Raw genomic sequence first — 17,005 nt, forward strand, 5'->3', positions numbered from 1 at the left:
TGGATCTTTCATCTTTATTTTATCCTAACTAATTGGTATATTCCACATTTACATATTCACGGGTTGGATAACAAATTTAACCGAGCACAACCTTAAGGTAAAGTAACTAATTCAATTGAAATGATTCAAAACTCTACATAAAAAAATTCAAAACCAGCTTAAAGAATAGAATGCTTGCATCTTATGAACACACCAAACAATAAAATCTATCGGAATGGAGCAAGAGGATTTGGAGTGCGTGCGGCTTTTGAGCTCCTAAGCTCTTTACAAACATTATCTAACATGCCCAAAAAGTCTCTAACAATCACAAATATCCTAAGTGGGTTGGCTTCTTCTTTGCTCACATTCCCATGAAAATACTCTGTGATCTCTTTCACATGTGACAGGACCCTGTTCTCATCACCCTGCAACTCTTTCAAGCTCTTCTCTGCATAGTTTATGAAAGATTTCATGGAACTGATCAAATTCCCACTTTTTTCATCCATGCATAGCTCCTTGTGTATTAGATGTTTTATTTTGGCCATCCCATCTGATAGATTTGAGACACTGCTTGCAAGAACATCCAAGTCTAGTGTAGCTGTCTTCTTCACATTGTAGAGCTCAGTGCTGAGACCAGAAACAAGGTCTAGCCCCATTCTTCTGTAATCTTCTTCCTTCTCTTCTAGAGTTTTGATTTTGTTTTTCTGGCTGATCCTCCCCATAATGCTATCTGAGACTCGAATTCCTTCTGCCCTTATTATTTCTTGGACAACAAAATGCAACAAGGTAGTTTTCCCATCAGTTCCTTTTACATCAGAGAGCTTGAGGAGAGTGTCTAGCTTGAATGCTTTAGCTCCTCCTCTGATAGTTCCCACATTCATCCGATTGCCAGTTTTCAACACCGCTTCGAGTAGCTTCAAGAAGAGCCTGCTTGACCTCAGTTCCTTGCAGGCCTCCTATAGTATTATGATTATAAAAAAGGAAGAGATTAGTTTGTGCTCAAATGTACTTCTTGCTGCATAATGTGGTTTGGTGGTTACCTCTAGCACTGAAAAGGAGTTCCTGAGATGAACGACCTCATCTTCGAAAGTTTCTCTGTAAAGCATCGCTTCGACTCGTAGAAAGGCAAAGGGTACTTTAAGCACTGCCTTCACAAACTTCTCTGCTGATCCTAGTTCATTGATGTCTCCTTTGTAGCCAGAGAGCTTAGCCTCTTCTTCCTTGGTGGGTTCCATCCTTACAAGTGCTTCCAGTTGTTGTAAACCCAAGCCATTTCCTGTTAATATCTTAATGTTGTTAAATGACATGAAGTTTATAATATATTGGCTAGAAGTGTAGAGGGCATTTATCCTGCTAAGCAATTATGATCTTATGGGACCTATCCAAATGCCAACAATAGGACTTCAGCCAATTAATAGGACATTTATACAGAATTTCATTTTGGTTCATATTAAATTGTTACTTTATTACCACCTCAAGGCTATAACAGACCCTTGATTTTGATTGTTTATAGTACAAATGATATAAGATTAGGAGTTGCATACCTTGTACAAGTGCTTCACATACTTGCTCGGCCGTAGAATTCAGGGCTTTTGAGAGTATGGTTATGTTCTGTAGTCTCTTTGGCTCAAGCACATGCTTGCTTGGGGAAGGGCTCTTGCTTTTCGCTTCATCATTCTTCATTGAGCCTTGTAGATTGTACCCAAAAAGTGATTCAATCATTTCCTCATCCAACCTGTTTCAAGACACATGATTTGTTCAGATTTAAACAGAAAAGGAGAAAACAAATTGTAACCAACAACATATTGTCACTTACTCAAATGAGCTTGATCTCAGTTTGTCCCACACCATAGAATGGTCAGGTGCAGCTCTAACTTTGTCCCAGTGTAACGGCTTCAGTTTAGGCAATGGAGTTCCATCTTTTCCCAGTGTTGTAGATTGAGGGAGTGGTGGAGGAGGTGGACCTCTGGAAAAGCTATTATTTACTTTCGAAAAGGGAGGTGGGCAAGGTGGTGGAGGAATAGGAGGTGGAGTTTCTGAAGGTCCAGAGGGGTTTTGAGGCAAAACCGAAAATCCACCTTCTGGGGTTTGGTTTGATCCAGAAGAAGAATCTGATTGTCTTGGAGATGATAGATTTGGCAATGTAGAAGAAGAGCATGAAGCTTTGGATGCAATTCTAGCTGAACTAGAAGAAGGATGGAAAGGAGGAAAGTGTATGATTGGGGGTGGGGGTGGAGGGGGTGGTGCTGGAGGGGATGTGAAATTCTTTTCACAATTGGAAGAGCATGGTGCAGTTGGTATCTTGTGTTCTGCATTTCTTGGAGACTGTAAATCCAGAACTGGAGTTGGGTTTTGGTTTGGGGTTGCTGGTTGATCTGGTAAGTTCATAAAAGAGGGTGCTAAACAAGGTTCTCTGTTTGACACAATTGTGGAGAGAATGTCGGATGCATCACCTAGACTACCTGCTGAAGCATTCGAAAGCCGGATGTTTGATGAATTTGAGTCTCCAAAAGAATGGAATGATTCATCATCAGAGGAATAAGAATCAATGGGAATAACTTTTTCCGTAGTTGAGGAATTAGCACAATTAGATTCATATTTGATTGGCTCTGCAATATCCTCATGAACAGACATAATTTCCCTTGTGGAAGAACTACTACTAGCATTGTCATCAAATTCTGATTTTATCAGTTCTTGGTTTGGCTCTTCCCTCTCAAGAAATGTACATCTTGCTGTGCTAAGATTTGGTGATGTGTTTACAGTTTCACATGTTTCCTTAGGACACGAAAGCTGTTGTTGCTCTAAATCCATGCCTAATGATTCAATATACATGAGATCAGTGGTGCCAGGGTTTAAGCTCACCTTGCTTGCTGATTTTTGGGAAGTACCATACTTTGATCCACCTCTTGCTCCTCCCTTTTTGCTGTACACTGAAATAACTCTTGTGGGTTTCTTCTTGGCTTTTTTGTACTTCCTGCAAGCCCAAATGAGGCTAAGGACACAAATCACAGTGGCAGCTCCTGCAGAAACAAGAATTGCTACAAGTATTCTGCCTTTACTCTCCCTTGGAATTGTGTGAGGCTTTGGGATTGAGTGCAAGCGATGTGGAGGATGTGAATGTGCATGGATGTGCAGCACATGAGCAGGAGCAGGAGCTGGACTTGGAGCCTCGGCTTCACTGAAGGGTGATGGAGAAGGTGATGGAGACACATTTTCAGTGTCACCAACTGATGGCATTTTCTTTTGGAAGCTCATCAAACCAAGTAAAGCTCTGAACTTTTCCACAACTGAGATTGCATTCTCTTCATTCTCATCTTCCCCTGAAACTTTCTCAATGTGCAGGCTTTGGATCCCATCAATATTGTCCTCCATGAAAGACATTTGTTGTAGGCCATGAACACTGAAGTCCTTTGCTGCATCTGGTAAAGCATCAGCAGTAATAATGTGAGCATTGGGTAATGAAAAGAAAAAAGATACGATGAAAATCATGTGGAGAATCTGAAAACTGTATCCCATTTTTCTGTCTCAACCAAAAACCATCAAAGCACCAATCTAACTTTCTGTTTATAAATCATCTTCTTTTTTTTCTTTGTAAAAGGGTCTTTGGGTGGGTATATCAGTATACAGGTGGTGTGCAAAGAAGATCAAGTGCAGAGAGAGAGAGAGAGAGAGAGAGAGTCTTAAATGCTACTCCAAGGAACCTCTGAGCCTGGCAGTTGAAGTTGTGCTGGCCCTTCTTTACTTCCCTGTTCATGCACTCTTATTTCCTCTCACCTCCATAAATACCTCTGCAAAAGCATCTCTATATTGTCTTTCAAGGATGTTCTAAATCCTAATTTGACACCATTTCTTCTTGTCTTATTTTCTTCAAATGCATTTTTTGCTAGAGAAAAGGTGAACATGTTTTCTGCTACTCATCAATTACTACTCACGAAGTTCATCATCATTTTTCTCTCAGTTTCAGTGATGACTTTCATGAAGGGCCTTTACATGCCAATTGGGTCATGGGATTTGCACTTGAAAATGGCTTTTTAGTATCTAAAAGTCATCAAATCAAAACAAGTCCTGATGGGTCCCATTTTTGTTGGTCCTTGCCTAACTATTTAGAAGGTTGATGTGTTACTACCAGTTCTCTCCAACCCTCATAATTGCAGAGAGGTATGCACAAATGGGACCATCACTTTCCCATGTGGTCTTTGTTTGTTTACAAGAGAAACCAAAAGCAAAACATCCAAAAGTGAAAATCTATAAGATCTTTGATCATTTGTCAAATTATGCGGAGGCTGAAGTTTGATTAGCAGTTGCTTGTCCCTTTCTCATACTTTAAATGGCTAGGTCGTACTGTTGTTAATAGTTGCTCTTTCTGGAGTAGCAACCAAAGTTCCAGTGTGATTAATTCATATTTCATGACCTAATTTCATGAAGTCATTAGCTTCTTTGTTGTCCCCTCACCTAACAACCCCCACAGACACAGAGAGAGAGAGTGAGAGAGAGAGAGAGACTCGAACCGACAACATATAGAGTACCTGCATGTCGTTAGTAATTAGATGAGCGGTTGCTTAGAATTTATTCAGACACTATGCAATGGGGGACCTTATCATGTACCACTTACTGTCTTGTTGTGAACAATGGCCTGTAGCCATGTTGTTACCAACCATTTTGTGAAGATCATAATCTCACCCTCGATTAGTTCTTCAACTAAAAAACTGGTTTAGTGCAACTCGTTTGTAGCTTAAATGATTAAGAATATTTACTCATGCATAAAAGGTATTAGGTTCGATATTCGGCTCCACTTCTACATATTTTTTCACTGTGTATAGTTTTAGAGTGGTTTTCACTTTTATCTACATTCCTTTCTTTTTACTACCCATTATTGGCCCATAGGCCATAGCAGCTTTGTCCATATGATATCTCAAGACAAACAAGATACACGGTTCCATTCTGCCAAAAGCTGGCAGAATACTGAACTGGATCGTAGTTGCAGTCGGTCATTGTTACGTGTCATCAATCATACAAACAATTTGTTCACCAAAAAAAATCGTACAAACAATTTTCTTTTCTAGTAAATGATCAGAGTTTGGAGGGTTATGACGAGGGGTACCTTAATAGCCGTTAAATTAATTACAAAGTTGTTATTGAATGACCAGATTGAAACCGTTAAACTTGTATTCAATCTGGGCCTGTTTAAAGCAATCAAATCCCTCATTTTTTAACTAAAATGTAAGGGATGTGGGCTTAATCTATAGCCCAATTATAAGCTGAAGTGACTTGCTTTGACATGTTCTTCTTCCATCCAATGCAAATTTCTTTCTGTGATGTGACTTCTTTTTTTTTACTTGTTTGCTAGTTTTTAACTGTATCACCGTCTTCACCATTTTGACTGAGATTAGCCAAAGCTTAATTTTGGCTGGCTGATTCCAAAAAATATCAATCCTTGAAAATTGAGGAAGTTGTACAAATATTTGGTTTGATAGACCAAGGAAATTCTAATTCACATAGATAATGATTAATGTGTACACATGACTACATCATAATTGCGATGTCTAATTTTAGTATTCACATAAATAATTTTTTTCTTTGATATGATCGTGAGTGTCGGGCTCGGTTTGAAATGAATTAAACCAGATTCATTGGGATTGTTATATTAAAATAAACTATTAATTGCTTTTACTTTTACTTTGATCTTTCAAATTCATAATTGCTTTAATTTTACTCTGATATTTCATTCGCCAACACATCATTCATATGCCTTTTTACCTAATATGCACTTTCTCCTGTGTTATTGAGTCACTCATAGCTGTAAATTTTCAAAATGTGACCAACGTTTTTTTTATATGGTCCCCAAATAAAAAGGAGGACCCTTTCAATCTTTCTTTGTATGATTGTGATTGAGCACTCACAAATAGTTGTAGTAAAGCCAAGGATCTAAATAATTTGTTTATACAAGCGATATTGAAGAAGGGGGAATCGAATCTAAAACCTTGGATACAAGAGTAGATGCTCTTAACCACTTTAACTTCAAATCCATTGCGCCAAAGATCATTTTGTTAGACCTAACTAAACATATTTGGATTAATAAAAGGGAACATGCTGCAATTTTTAAGGATGGAAAAGCTCATTTCACGCATCACGCATGGCCCAATTATTTATTGTCTTTCCCCCCCTCTATTATTACAATTATTTGTTGACTTGATATATGTAGAATTTTGAATTTTTTTTCTTCTTCCCAGATTACGACACTACTATTTGTATAATATTAATTAGATATCTTTGTCATTATGTAATTATATAACATTTTTCATGTTACTATTAGTGAGTTTTGGGTATTAACTGGTATTTTATATGCGCCATGCGAAATACACGAGGATTAACCGACTTGGATAGATATAATTATTTGTTTCTGTCAATTTTGGCTACTCTAATCACAATCTTCTCCTTATTAAGATATTATGGGGTAATCAAACCACAATAATATTCTGCTATATCTTAATACACTGTTACACACTCATTTTGACCTTGATAGCAATTAGCATTACAAATTTTCTTATATATCTTTATCTTTTCGTCACCCTCCATTATGCAGCTAAAATGATTACTAATCTACACGCTTGAGCACGCTTTGGATTGAATCGATATTTTTTCAAAATCGCAAACCTTACTGTAAAAAAAAATTAAAAAGTACTAAGAGTTGAAGTTGACTTGCACAAACTGATTAATCTAGCACCATAACGAAGGCTTTGTAGTTTTTTTTTTCTTCAAGTTGGTTAAAGTTCACAGGTTCATCAATTCTCACATTGTCGCGTTGACGTTTTTGGTGTCATATATTTGAAGTCTAACAACTCCCATGATTTCATCAACTAGCAGCACTCACAAGTTCACAACAAACAACCCAGCTGCGCCCCCTGGTTTCTCTCTTTTTTTGACTTCTCCAATCTCCCCGGTTTCAGCCACTTTCTCTTCTTTATTTATTTATTTATATAAACCCCCTTCCAATTTCCAAGTTTCCATATCCCCTCCAAATCTCACCCCAACTTTCTCATTTTCTTTCGATATAAATACCCTTCCCATTTCCAAGTTTCCATATCCCCTCACCCCAACTTTCTCAACCTTTTCCTTCCTCATTCCCAAGTTATCTTAGCTGACAGCAACACCAAGAAACTCTTTCTTGTAAGGCAAAAATGCCCTTGTATAGCATATAATTCATTTGGGGCAGTATTGTCTTTTCACTAGCATATTGTCACCCTGCTAACTCCAAACTGGTTTTTTTTTTCTTTTTTTTTTTTCCAGGAAAACAAGCACCTTCTTCTGTACTGATTTTCCAACAGCAATGGAGATTCAAGAACACCGATGTGATTCGTTGTCCGAAACAGAAAGCACAGGAGTTGGCCATAGCGGTCCGTTAAGCGGACCCCTAGTGACCAACAAGAGGAACAACAGCAGCAAAAGAAGTGCAAGGTTCAAAGGCAGCGATCAAGAAGAATGCTACGTTGAAATCACATTGGATGTTCGCGACGACACCGTGTTGGTGCACAACATCAGAGGAGGCGACTCTGAGACTGCAATGCTAGCGAGCAAGCTAGAGAGAAGGCCTTCATCGCTGTCTCTTGGCTCCCAACTCTCGTTCAGATTGAGACAAGTGTCCCAGGAACTGAAGCGCATGACATCTTCCAAGAGCTTCAAGAGGGTAGATAGGACCAAGTCCGGGGCTGCTCGTGCACTCAAGGGGCTCAAATTCATGACCAAAAATGTGGGCAGCGAAGGCTGGTCAGAAATCGAAACAAGGTTTGATGAATTGGCTGTCGATGGCACTCTTCCTAAGTTGCGGTTTGCTCAATGTATAGGTACGAAATGTTGTCACAACTTGTCACATTGTTTTATATATGCACTACAATAACATTGTTTGAAAGTTGTAAACGGTGTCGTTTGCGATAGGGATGAACGAGTCGAGTGAGTTCGCTGGCGAGTTGTTCGACGCGTTGGCTCGTCGGAGAGGCATAACAGCAGGTTGTGTGAGCAAGGATGAGTTGAGAGAATTTTGGGAGCAGATTTCAGATATCAGCTTTGATGCCAGGCTACAAACCTTCTTTGACATGTGAGGCTTACTTCATTATTCACTGTGTCTATCCCTTTGATTTAGGGCAAAAAAAGATTTTGTTAGCCTAGCCATTTTGTGTCACGAGGGCAACACTACTATTGCCACAGCTAGCTGATCATGTGCCGACAGAGCCCATATGAGATGATGACGACGGGTTCATAATATCAATCATTCTTGCTTAAATATAATTTAATACAGGGCATTTAGATAAGAGTAAGGTTGAAAAAGACAAATATAATAGATTATCATAAATATAATATATTAGGCATGTAGGAATTCTTTGTTTTTTCCATTGTCTCTAGCTAACACATGCATGGTGGTGAATGAAGGGTGGACAAAAATGCAGACGGTCGAATCACAGAAGAAGAGGTGAAAGAGGTAGAGTTCTTTGGAAATTCAAAATGTTGACTATTTTGACTCTTTGTATTGTTTATATTAAAAATGAAACTAAACATTATTATATTTGTTTAATTTCCAGATTATTTCTTTAAGTGCCTGTGCTAATAGGCTGTCACAAATTCAAGAACGAGTTGAGGAATATGCAGCATTGATCATGGAAGAGCTGGACCCAGACAATATGGGATATATTGAGGTTGACATCTTTTCATTTTCAAGTCTTGAATTTGCTTGCAATTTGGGCTCAGCCTGGTCTGGTCCAAACTCAATTGGGCCCAGTTCATCTTGACTGGCTCATAAGTATTTGGAGTTGTGTGGCCTTATATTCACCAATTTCTCAAACCTAACTACAATTTGGGCCTGAATTGCAGTTGTACAGTTTGGAAATGCTACTTCTCCAAGACCCAACCCAATCAACGAACCTCGTCACGGACAGTGGCATCCAGAGCCAGTTGCTAAGCCAAAAGCTAGTCCCAACCAAAGAGCACAACCCCATACGGCGGTGGTACAGGAGGCTGGCCTACTTCATGGAGGACAATTGGAAGCGGATTTGGGTCATTGCCCTATGGATTTTGATCTGTTTGGGCCTATTCACTTGGAAATTCATCCAGTATAAGCATCGGGCCGTCTTCGATGTAATGGGCTATTGTGTGTCCATAGCCAAGGGTGGAGCTGAGACCCTCAAGTTCAACATGGCCCTAATTCTTCTACCAGTTTGTAGAAATACAATTACTTGGCTAAGGAGCAAGACCAAGTTAGGGGTTATAGTTCCGTTTGATGACAACATTAACTTTCATAAGGTATCATGCTACAAAATTCAAAATGTGATCAGTAAATATGATATATGTTACTATCTAATTTATGTGATTGCTCTAAAATTGTTTAGGTGATTGCATTTGGGATTATAGTCGGAGTAGGTCTACATGCAGGGTCACATTTGACATGTGACTTCCCTAGGCTACTACACTCGACGGACGACGAATACAACCCAATGAAGCCATTTTTTGGCAACAAAAGGCCGGACGACTATTGGTGGTTCGTGAAGGGCACGGAGGGCTGGACCGGGGTGGTGATGGTGGCACTAATGTTAGTGGCCTACACATTAGCACAACCATGGTTCCGTCGCAATCGGCTCAACCTCCCCAAAACCCTGAAAAGACTAACCGGGTTCAATGCCTTTTGGTACTCACACCACCTATTTGTTATAGTCTACATCCTCTTTATCATCCACGGATACTTTCTTTACCTCTCCAAGAATTGGGACAAAAAAACTGTAAGTGATTCTTAAATTAAATTGTACCATCCTCCACCTCCACTGACCAAGTTAAAGCTAGCACGCGAGAGATTAAATTTGAAGGCTGGTGGTGGCAGGGCTTTGCTTTTTTCTTCTGATTTCATAACCCTTGCTCTGTTCATGAATTGTCACAGACGTGGATGTATTTGGCAGTCCCAATCCTACTCTATGCATGTGAACGCTTAATTCGCGCATTCAGGTCTGGCTATAAGACTGTTAGGATTTTGAAGGTACGAGCCTGTGTGCTGAAAGTTTATCAGCTTCTTTTCCACTTGTGGATGATGCATTTTTCTTTGTCGAGAAGCTAAAGATTTTGGTCAAATCCTTTATTAATTTTCAGGTCGCAGTTTACCCTGGAAATGTTTTGGCTCTGCATATGTCAACACCACAGGGGTTTAAGTACACCAGTGGCCAATATATTTATGTCAATTGCTCAGCTATTTCCCCATTTCAATGGTAATAATTAGTAAAATATAATTTTTTATTTTTGTAGAATCACAGGTAATTAATTATGATAATTAATGTATTTTATATAGGCATCCCTTCTCAATTACTTCGGCTCCTGGAGATGATTACCTAAGCATACATATTCGAACATTAGGTGACTGGACATCACAGCTCAAATCCATTTTCTCTAAGGTAAATTCATTTGCATAAACATGGTTAATTTGTGCTACATAGTTTTGTATATGATACCTCAAATCCGGAATATGATTGTAGGTTTGTCAGCCTCCATCTAGCGAACAAAGTGGCCTTCTAAGAGCTGATATTGCACCCGGCAATGTGAAACTTAGGTATGTCTTTCGTTTCAAGCAGTGAAACGTGACTATCAACTATTGATGTGTTTGAATCTCAACCGTCCATGGACATTGAACTCTAATGAAGGTTTTCAAACACTATTAAATTATTAATTTGTTTTTGGATTTAATTTTAAGTATTTATTAGCAGGATGCCAAGACTCCTAATTGATGGTCCCTATGGTGCTCCAGCACAAGACTACAAAGAGTACGAAGTCCTTCTACTTGTGGGCCTAGGAATTGGGGCCACTCCTCTGATTAGCATAGTCAAAGATGTGCTTACCAACATTAAGCAACAAAAGGAAACAGAAGATCATCAAGGGAATATGGTAGAGAATAATGGTGCTAACAAAGACAACAAAGACAACAAAAGAAAGTCTTTTGTCACCAAACGAGTTTACTTCTATTGGATCACAAGAGAGCAAGGCTCGTTTGAGTGGTTTAGGGATGTGATGGATGAGGTGGCTGAAAATGACAAAGATGGTGTCATCGAGCTCCACAACTACTGCACAAGTGTGTATGAAGAAGGAGATGCTCGATCGGCCCTAATTACAATGCTTCAATCTCTTAACCATGCCAAAAATGGCGTCGATATAGTTTCGGGTACTAGGGTTAAGACGCATTTTGCTAGACCAAATTGGCGCAACGTTTTTAAGCATGTAACTGTTAAGCACATGAATCAACGAGTTGGTAAGTTTTAATTTTTGGAGAGAATCGAACCCTTAACTTGAATTTCGAAATTCTTAAAACTTGGTCAAAATGACCATACATGGACTAACAAGCTCTGTCTTTTTTTATCTGTTTTTTAGCAAAACTAAGGAGTAAAAAGAATCGTTTTTCTTGCTTCGCTTTTATTATAAATGTCTTGTATATTAATTTGGTTTTGCTTTGTCCTTTTGTTGCAGGAGTATTTTACTGTGGTGCACATGGATTAGTCGGAGAGTTAAGGAGGCTTTCTCAAGACTTTTCCCGGAAAACTGAGACCAAGTTTGATTTCCATAAAGAAAATTTTTGAAAACCTAATGATCTCAGATTCATACAAATGCTATGACTTTATTCCATTAATTTTAATTTTCCACTTGTACAGTGCAAAACTAGAATATATATCAACAAGGTTTTAGTTCCTGCTTGACTGATGAAATTGTGTTTAAGTTTCTTGCGTATTATTCAAAGATGCTAATTCTTGCTTTGTTATGACAAATTGTTTTAGAAAAAAAAGAAAAAAGCAGATTAAAAGCAGAAAAAAACTGAACCACTATTTTAACAGTTAAATAAAGGCTAGCTTTATTCTGAATGCCTTGTAATTGGAAAGTTCTTCCTACAGCTACAACCCATAGGGACCAAATGAAGCAATCCATTTTAAAAAGCTTCTTGTTTTGTTTATTATTCTGTAAAATCGTACCCTTTTCTGTTTTCTTTAAACCCACCAATTGGAAAATAAAACACAACTCAAAATCTAGATGCATGAAGGCAGTTCTTTAACTTTCTGGGGAAGTTTGCCAGTAACCCACAACAAGAAGTTGGTACATGGAAAAATTAGCCCTGCGTTTGACCTCCATACTTAGCACCAAAAAGTGTCATTTGATTCTCCGTAGTTTAAATTAGTGCAAAGTAGAATATTGCTATATAGAAAAAAACAGTGTCATTCTGGTTTGATGATTTTGGGAGCTATCTCCAGCATAATGATCATCAGGTAAGTTTTTCCCAAAAATCAAGAGGATAAGAAACACCAGAAGCATAAAAGGTAGAATCTTCACATCAGAGCCAAATGAATACATCTACATCCTCAATGCTTGATTATAATTTTACACAAAAAAGAGAGGGGATTTGGAGTTAGATGGGAGTATTGAATGGTTACTTTGCTGAGCCTTCCTCAGATCAATAAAGTTCTATGATTTGGCATTATAAAACTCCAAATGCCAGTCATCTTAGCTAGCACAGGCATCAAGTCCTATATTGATAGGTGTCAACGAAGTATATATAATCTTTCATTTCATATTAATTTATATTTTATTGTACTAAAATTAATTGTAAAGAATAAAAAAAGAAGAAATGCCACCCCACCCAGCACCAACTTCAAGGACCCCACTGTTTTTTCCACTGTGCTACTCAATTCCCCTCCAGTCACTAGATCTTTCCTCCCCATCATAAAGACCTCACTTCCTTGTGAAGTTTTCCCAGTTGACACTTGCCACACTCATTGCAAGCTCTCGCTCTAGCTCTTTCTTTCTCTCTATACAAAGCGTGCTCTCTCTTTTTCTGTCAATCTTTCCTAATGGCAACAACAACTGAACCCAAGGCAGAAGCCAAAGCTGAACCAAAAGAAATTGAAGAAATTTCTCAGCCTCCTCTCAAATACAAGGTATTTAATGAAGCCATGGTTAACTTCTGTAAACACCAACCTCTGTTCTTTCCAAAAAATGTTTCGACTTTTACATGTTTCTGACATCTTCTTCTCTGTTTTGCAGACATGGGTTTTGAGAGTCTCTGTTCACTGTGAAGGCTGCAAGAAGAAAATCAATAAAACCTTAAAACAAATGGAAGGTATAACCCTCCATCCCTGATATTCTTGAAGCATCAGTGTCAAGTTTTATTATATGGTTTCTACGATTTCAAAGTTTCGTTGTTTTTCTGACATGCATCTCATTCTTTTTCCTCATACTTCAAATTTCCGAGCTCTCCTCTTCCCCTGTTTTATTATCTTTTCAGTTGGTCATACTGTTCAACTCTCAAATATCGAAGCTTTCGTGAAAAACATGTACTGTTTTGTTGCTGATTTTCTTTGATGTTTTCAGGGGTTTACAAAACAGAGGTGGACATGAGGCAGCAAAAAGTCACAGTAACAGGGAATGTGGAAGCAGAGACTTTGATCAAGAAGTTGACCAAGTCAGGGAAACATGCAGAGCTGTGGCCTGACCCGAAACCTAACAATTCAAACGAAAAAAAGAAAGGTAAAGGGAAAAACAAAGAGAAACAGCAAAGCGACTGTGAAGGCTGCGAGGAAAGCAACCACGGTGGCCCTGGAGGTAGTGGTGACAATGAAAAGGAGACTGTCAAAGTTGAAGGTGGTCATGCTCAAGGCTCTGGTAACAAGAAAAAGAATGAAGGTGGTGGCCCGGCTGGTAATAAAAAAGCTGATGGGGGCAATATGGTCAAACCAAATGAAGGTGGTGGCGCACCCGCTAAAACTGGCGGCGGTGGGCAAGTCAAAGAGTCAAAGCCTGAGGTGGTGAGGCAGGGTGGGAATTTACCTAACCATCCCCCGGTTGCCGAGAAGAAAAGTGGGGGCAGTGAAAGTGATTGCGAGGTTGAGAAAAGTGGTGGAGGTGGCGGCGGTGGAGCTAGTGGCAGTGGAAGTAAAAATAACAAAAAGAAGGGGCCAAAGGGGAATGCCAATGCTGAAGAGGATGAAGGTGAAGAATGTGGTGCTGCTCCACCAAATCATGGCAATGTGCCACGTGGACCACATGGGCCCCATGTTCCTCAGGACCCACATGGCCCACGTGTGCCTCAGGGTCAGGGCCCCTATGTGCCTCACGGGCATTATGGGCCTCCTGGGCCTTATGGGTCCCATGGGCCTCGTGGTCCACCCTATGGTGCTCACGGACAAAGCTTTGCTCCAGCTCCAGCTAATCACAGCCCTCCACAGCAACATGTGTATGAGTACCAGTACCCAAGCTACAGGCCTGCAATGCAAGCTGTTCACTACAATGCTGGCTTCCCCACCAATAGCTATGGTGCATCTCATTATGATGCACCAGCACCGAACTCACATTCCTTCACTGAGACACAGCCCCCATCCTATCATTTGGACAACTATGCATCTCAGCCGTACTCTCCATATCATCAGCCATCCTACAACTTACCACAGCCGTCCGATTCCTATGGGTTGTTCAGTGATGAAAATCCCAATGGGTGCTACATTATGTGAAGCTTTGTGGTGCAAAGAGGAAAAGGAGATTAGGCCTTCTACTTAGCTTGTATAAGTGCTTTTGGGGATGCTTTGTTATGTGTTATGCAGCTGGTAATGTGGATATGGAAGGAAGCCTAATCTAAGTTCAGGGGAAAATAAGTGGGGTTTAAGGTGGGGTTCTAGGGTTTAGGGTACTTTAAGTAGTTGATCTATGTGCTTTAGCTTTGTTTAGTACTTTTTGGTTTTTTGCTCTTTTAATTATTATTAAAAGAGTTAATTAACTAAGTAGGTTCCTAATTGTCTGTCTCAGAACTTCTTTCTCATGTGTAAAAGTAGATTTTGCAATTTAGCTTATTATTAGATGGTGACTAATTTGCATTTACATTTTGGACATTCAAAGTTGGAGAATTCAATTTTTATATGTTCCGTCCGTGTAGACCACGCACATACCACCAACCGACCACGTGGTATACCCGGAACATACAGAAAATACTCTTAAAGTTTCAAACCAACTTACTTTTTGAACCATCTCATTTATTGCACATAAGCTTGATTTCTTTGTAGGACCATTGCAATCTTTCAAATGCTTTTCTTTACTGATGTTAATGGAGAAAAGGGAAAAGAGTAATTAAACTTTAATTAGAGGTGTGCTTAAAAGGATGCTAATTACATTGTGAACTGGATTATTATTTTGTCTCTTTCTGGGCTAAGGAAACCAGATTCCTTGAGCAAATGTTTTTTGATTCTTAATTCTTTCATCTGTGTCTGCTGAAAATGGTTCATGTTGGTCCAGCAGGTTGTGTGGAAGAAGCAAATGTTTAAATTCACCAAATGGAAAAAGTCTCTTGTTCTTTACTATAAACTCAACTCAAAGCATTAAAATAATTGATCTTGTTTGAAAGCCTTACTTTTAAAAGCAATCTCTTACTTCCATTAACCTTTGGAGTCTGTGATGGCCTGTCCTCTTGCTTTACTTTCATTTGTTTTTTCACTTCTTTTTAATCTAGACTTCTACTTTTGGATCAAAAGCAATTTTTTTTGCAGATTAAATTAAAAGCAGTTTTGTACGGTAGTATGGAGGTATTTCTTTATTTCTTTCTTTTGAGAGAGACTGTCTCCTTCCTAGGGCAAGGAACCCACACACAAATCATGTTCATGATAAGGTCAGAAACCAGAATGCTTGCTAATTAGCTTCTGTTTGACTTCAGTTGAACTGTTTTTGACCAGTTTATGAATATTAATTATTACTTAAAAAAAGGGATTAGTCTCACTTATCTGTTTTATCAAGTAGTGCCACTTGGCCAAACTCCACCTTCATACTTTAATCATATTATTAGCAGTGTTTTTATGTTTTGCCCTACCAAATGGTGGATTGGTTTTGTATTTTATTTATAAGTGGGATTTTTTAGGGTCATATCAGTGATAATATGCAGAGGAACCAGCATTTGGTGGGTCCTACATATCTGCACTCCTTTCTGGCTATATTCTCCATTGCCAAATATTGAATGGAAATTGTGAGACTCCCAAGTTTCTGCAATTTTGATCATATATATATTTTTTTCTTCTGCAGTTTTAATGTCTGGAAAAAAGGCTCTTTTTGGGCTTTTATTCCCTTGGCCACTTGATAGTCATTTGACATTCCAAGCTTTGTAAGGAAGAGAACCTCTTTGTTTTATTCTGATTCTTCTCTGAGGTGAGCAATGAACAATTATGGTCTCTCTCAAGGATAATTTGTTCTTACCCTTCCAATCTCCAGAAGAGATAATGGTGTTGCTGTTGTAATAAAAATGTAAATACAAATTTACCTTGGTACGAAGTTATCAACAAAAAAAGAGATAAACAAGGACTGGACCAATGGTGTTTATGAGTTCCCTGAAACTTACCATTGCTTGTACTTCACACAAAGAGAAACAGTAAAAATTCTCATTTTTTTTTAAAAAAGATAGGAAAATGCTGAAGCTGCTGAAAAGGGTAAGGCTGGGACAGGCTTTATTATACACAGAAAGACAGGATGAAATATATTGAATCATTGGGGTAGATGAAATTGATTCATAAGAGAATCTTAAACCAAAAACAAATCCACTTCATCTTGATATTCAATCAATTTGCATATTCTTCCTGATAAATTTCTGAGCAATTTCCATTTATCTGGAACCAGATTCCTTCAATCCAATCAAACTTCCATGCCAAGTTAACCCCTTAATTATTCTCAATAATTTGATTGATTTGCACAGGGAAACACAGACAAGTGCATGCCTTCACAAAAAAAATTGTTTTAACTTCTATGTTTTTGACAGAGTTCATTTTGCACAGTAAACAAGATGATAATACACATCAGACTTTTTCTTAATGTTGAACAGTGACTTGTTCTGTAGAAAAGCATTGACAAGACCTTGATTTGCAAACCTTACTTTAAGATAACTAGAAAGCTACACCTACAGATGCTCTGATTTCCCACATAAATTGCTGTTCATCTGCCAAGTCTTATACTTGCAATTAGGCCTGCACTGGACTCCAAGTACATTATCTCC

At 38.7% G+C, this 17,005-nt stretch overlaps 3 protein-coding genes across 4 annotated transcripts; 2 read left to right on the forward strand and 1 right to left on the reverse strand.

The window, feature by feature from the left end:
* Nucleotides 1–92: 92 nt before the first annotated feature.
* LOC110759222 (Actin-binding FH2 (formin homology 2) family protein) lies at nucleotides 93–3,983 on the reverse strand. Of its 2 annotated transcripts, XM_021961262.2 has the most exons (5): nucleotides 3,681–3,983; nucleotides 1,796–3,398; nucleotides 1,524–1,714; nucleotides 1,020–1,255; nucleotides 93–935 (listed from the first exon to the last, which is right to left on the reverse strand). In XM_021961262.2, exons 2-5 carry the CDS (start codon nucleotides 3,358–3,360, stop codon nucleotides 207–209), a joined length of 2,721 nt encoding a protein of 906 aa, XP_021816954.1. In that variant the 5' UTR covers nucleotides 3,361–3,398; nucleotides 3,681–3,983; the 3' UTR covers nucleotides 93–206. The 2 variants fall into 2 exon arrangements, with proteins under 2 accessions (XP_021816954.1, XP_021816953.1); XM_021961261.2 differs by having other exon boundaries at nucleotides 1,796–3,983.
* A 2,791-nt stretch (nucleotides 3,984–6,774) lies between these two features.
* RBOHB (respiratory burst oxidase-like protein) lies at nucleotides 6,775–11,677 on the forward strand. The gene is made up of 13 exons (XM_088255545.1): nucleotides 6,775–7,146; nucleotides 7,267–7,820; nucleotides 7,912–8,071; nucleotides 8,404–8,452; nucleotides 8,553–8,666; nucleotides 8,842–9,270; nucleotides 9,357–9,743; nucleotides 9,899–9,994; nucleotides 10,105–10,220; nucleotides 10,301–10,403; nucleotides 10,485–10,558; nucleotides 10,713–11,251; nucleotides 11,467–11,677. The coding sequence occupies exons 2-13, from the start codon at nucleotides 7,307–7,309 to the stop codon at nucleotides 11,574–11,576; spliced, it is 2,691 nt and encodes an 896-aa protein (XP_088111671.1). The 5' UTR covers nucleotides 6,775–7,146; nucleotides 7,267–7,306; the 3' UTR covers nucleotides 11,577–11,677.
* A 1,030-nt stretch (nucleotides 11,678–12,707) lies between these two features.
* Nucleotides 12,708–14,828, forward strand: LOC110759226 (Heavy metal transport/detoxification superfamily protein). Its single transcript, XM_021961269.2, has 3 exons — nucleotides 12,708–12,923; nucleotides 13,030–13,105; nucleotides 13,357–14,828. Exons 1-3 carry the CDS (start codon nucleotides 12,837–12,839, stop codon nucleotides 14,490–14,492), a joined length of 1,299 nt encoding a protein of 432 aa, XP_021816961.2. The 5' UTR covers nucleotides 12,708–12,836; the 3' UTR covers nucleotides 14,493–14,828.
* Nucleotides 14,829–17,005: the final 2,177 nt, after the last annotated feature.

This window comes from Prunus avium, chromosome 6 (assembly GCF_965620075.1).
Source record: "Prunus avium chromosome 6, drPruAviu1.hap1.1, whole genome shotgun sequence".
In the NCBI taxonomy this organism is placed as follows: Eukaryota; Viridiplantae; Streptophyta; class Magnoliopsida; order Rosales; family Rosaceae; genus Prunus; species Prunus avium.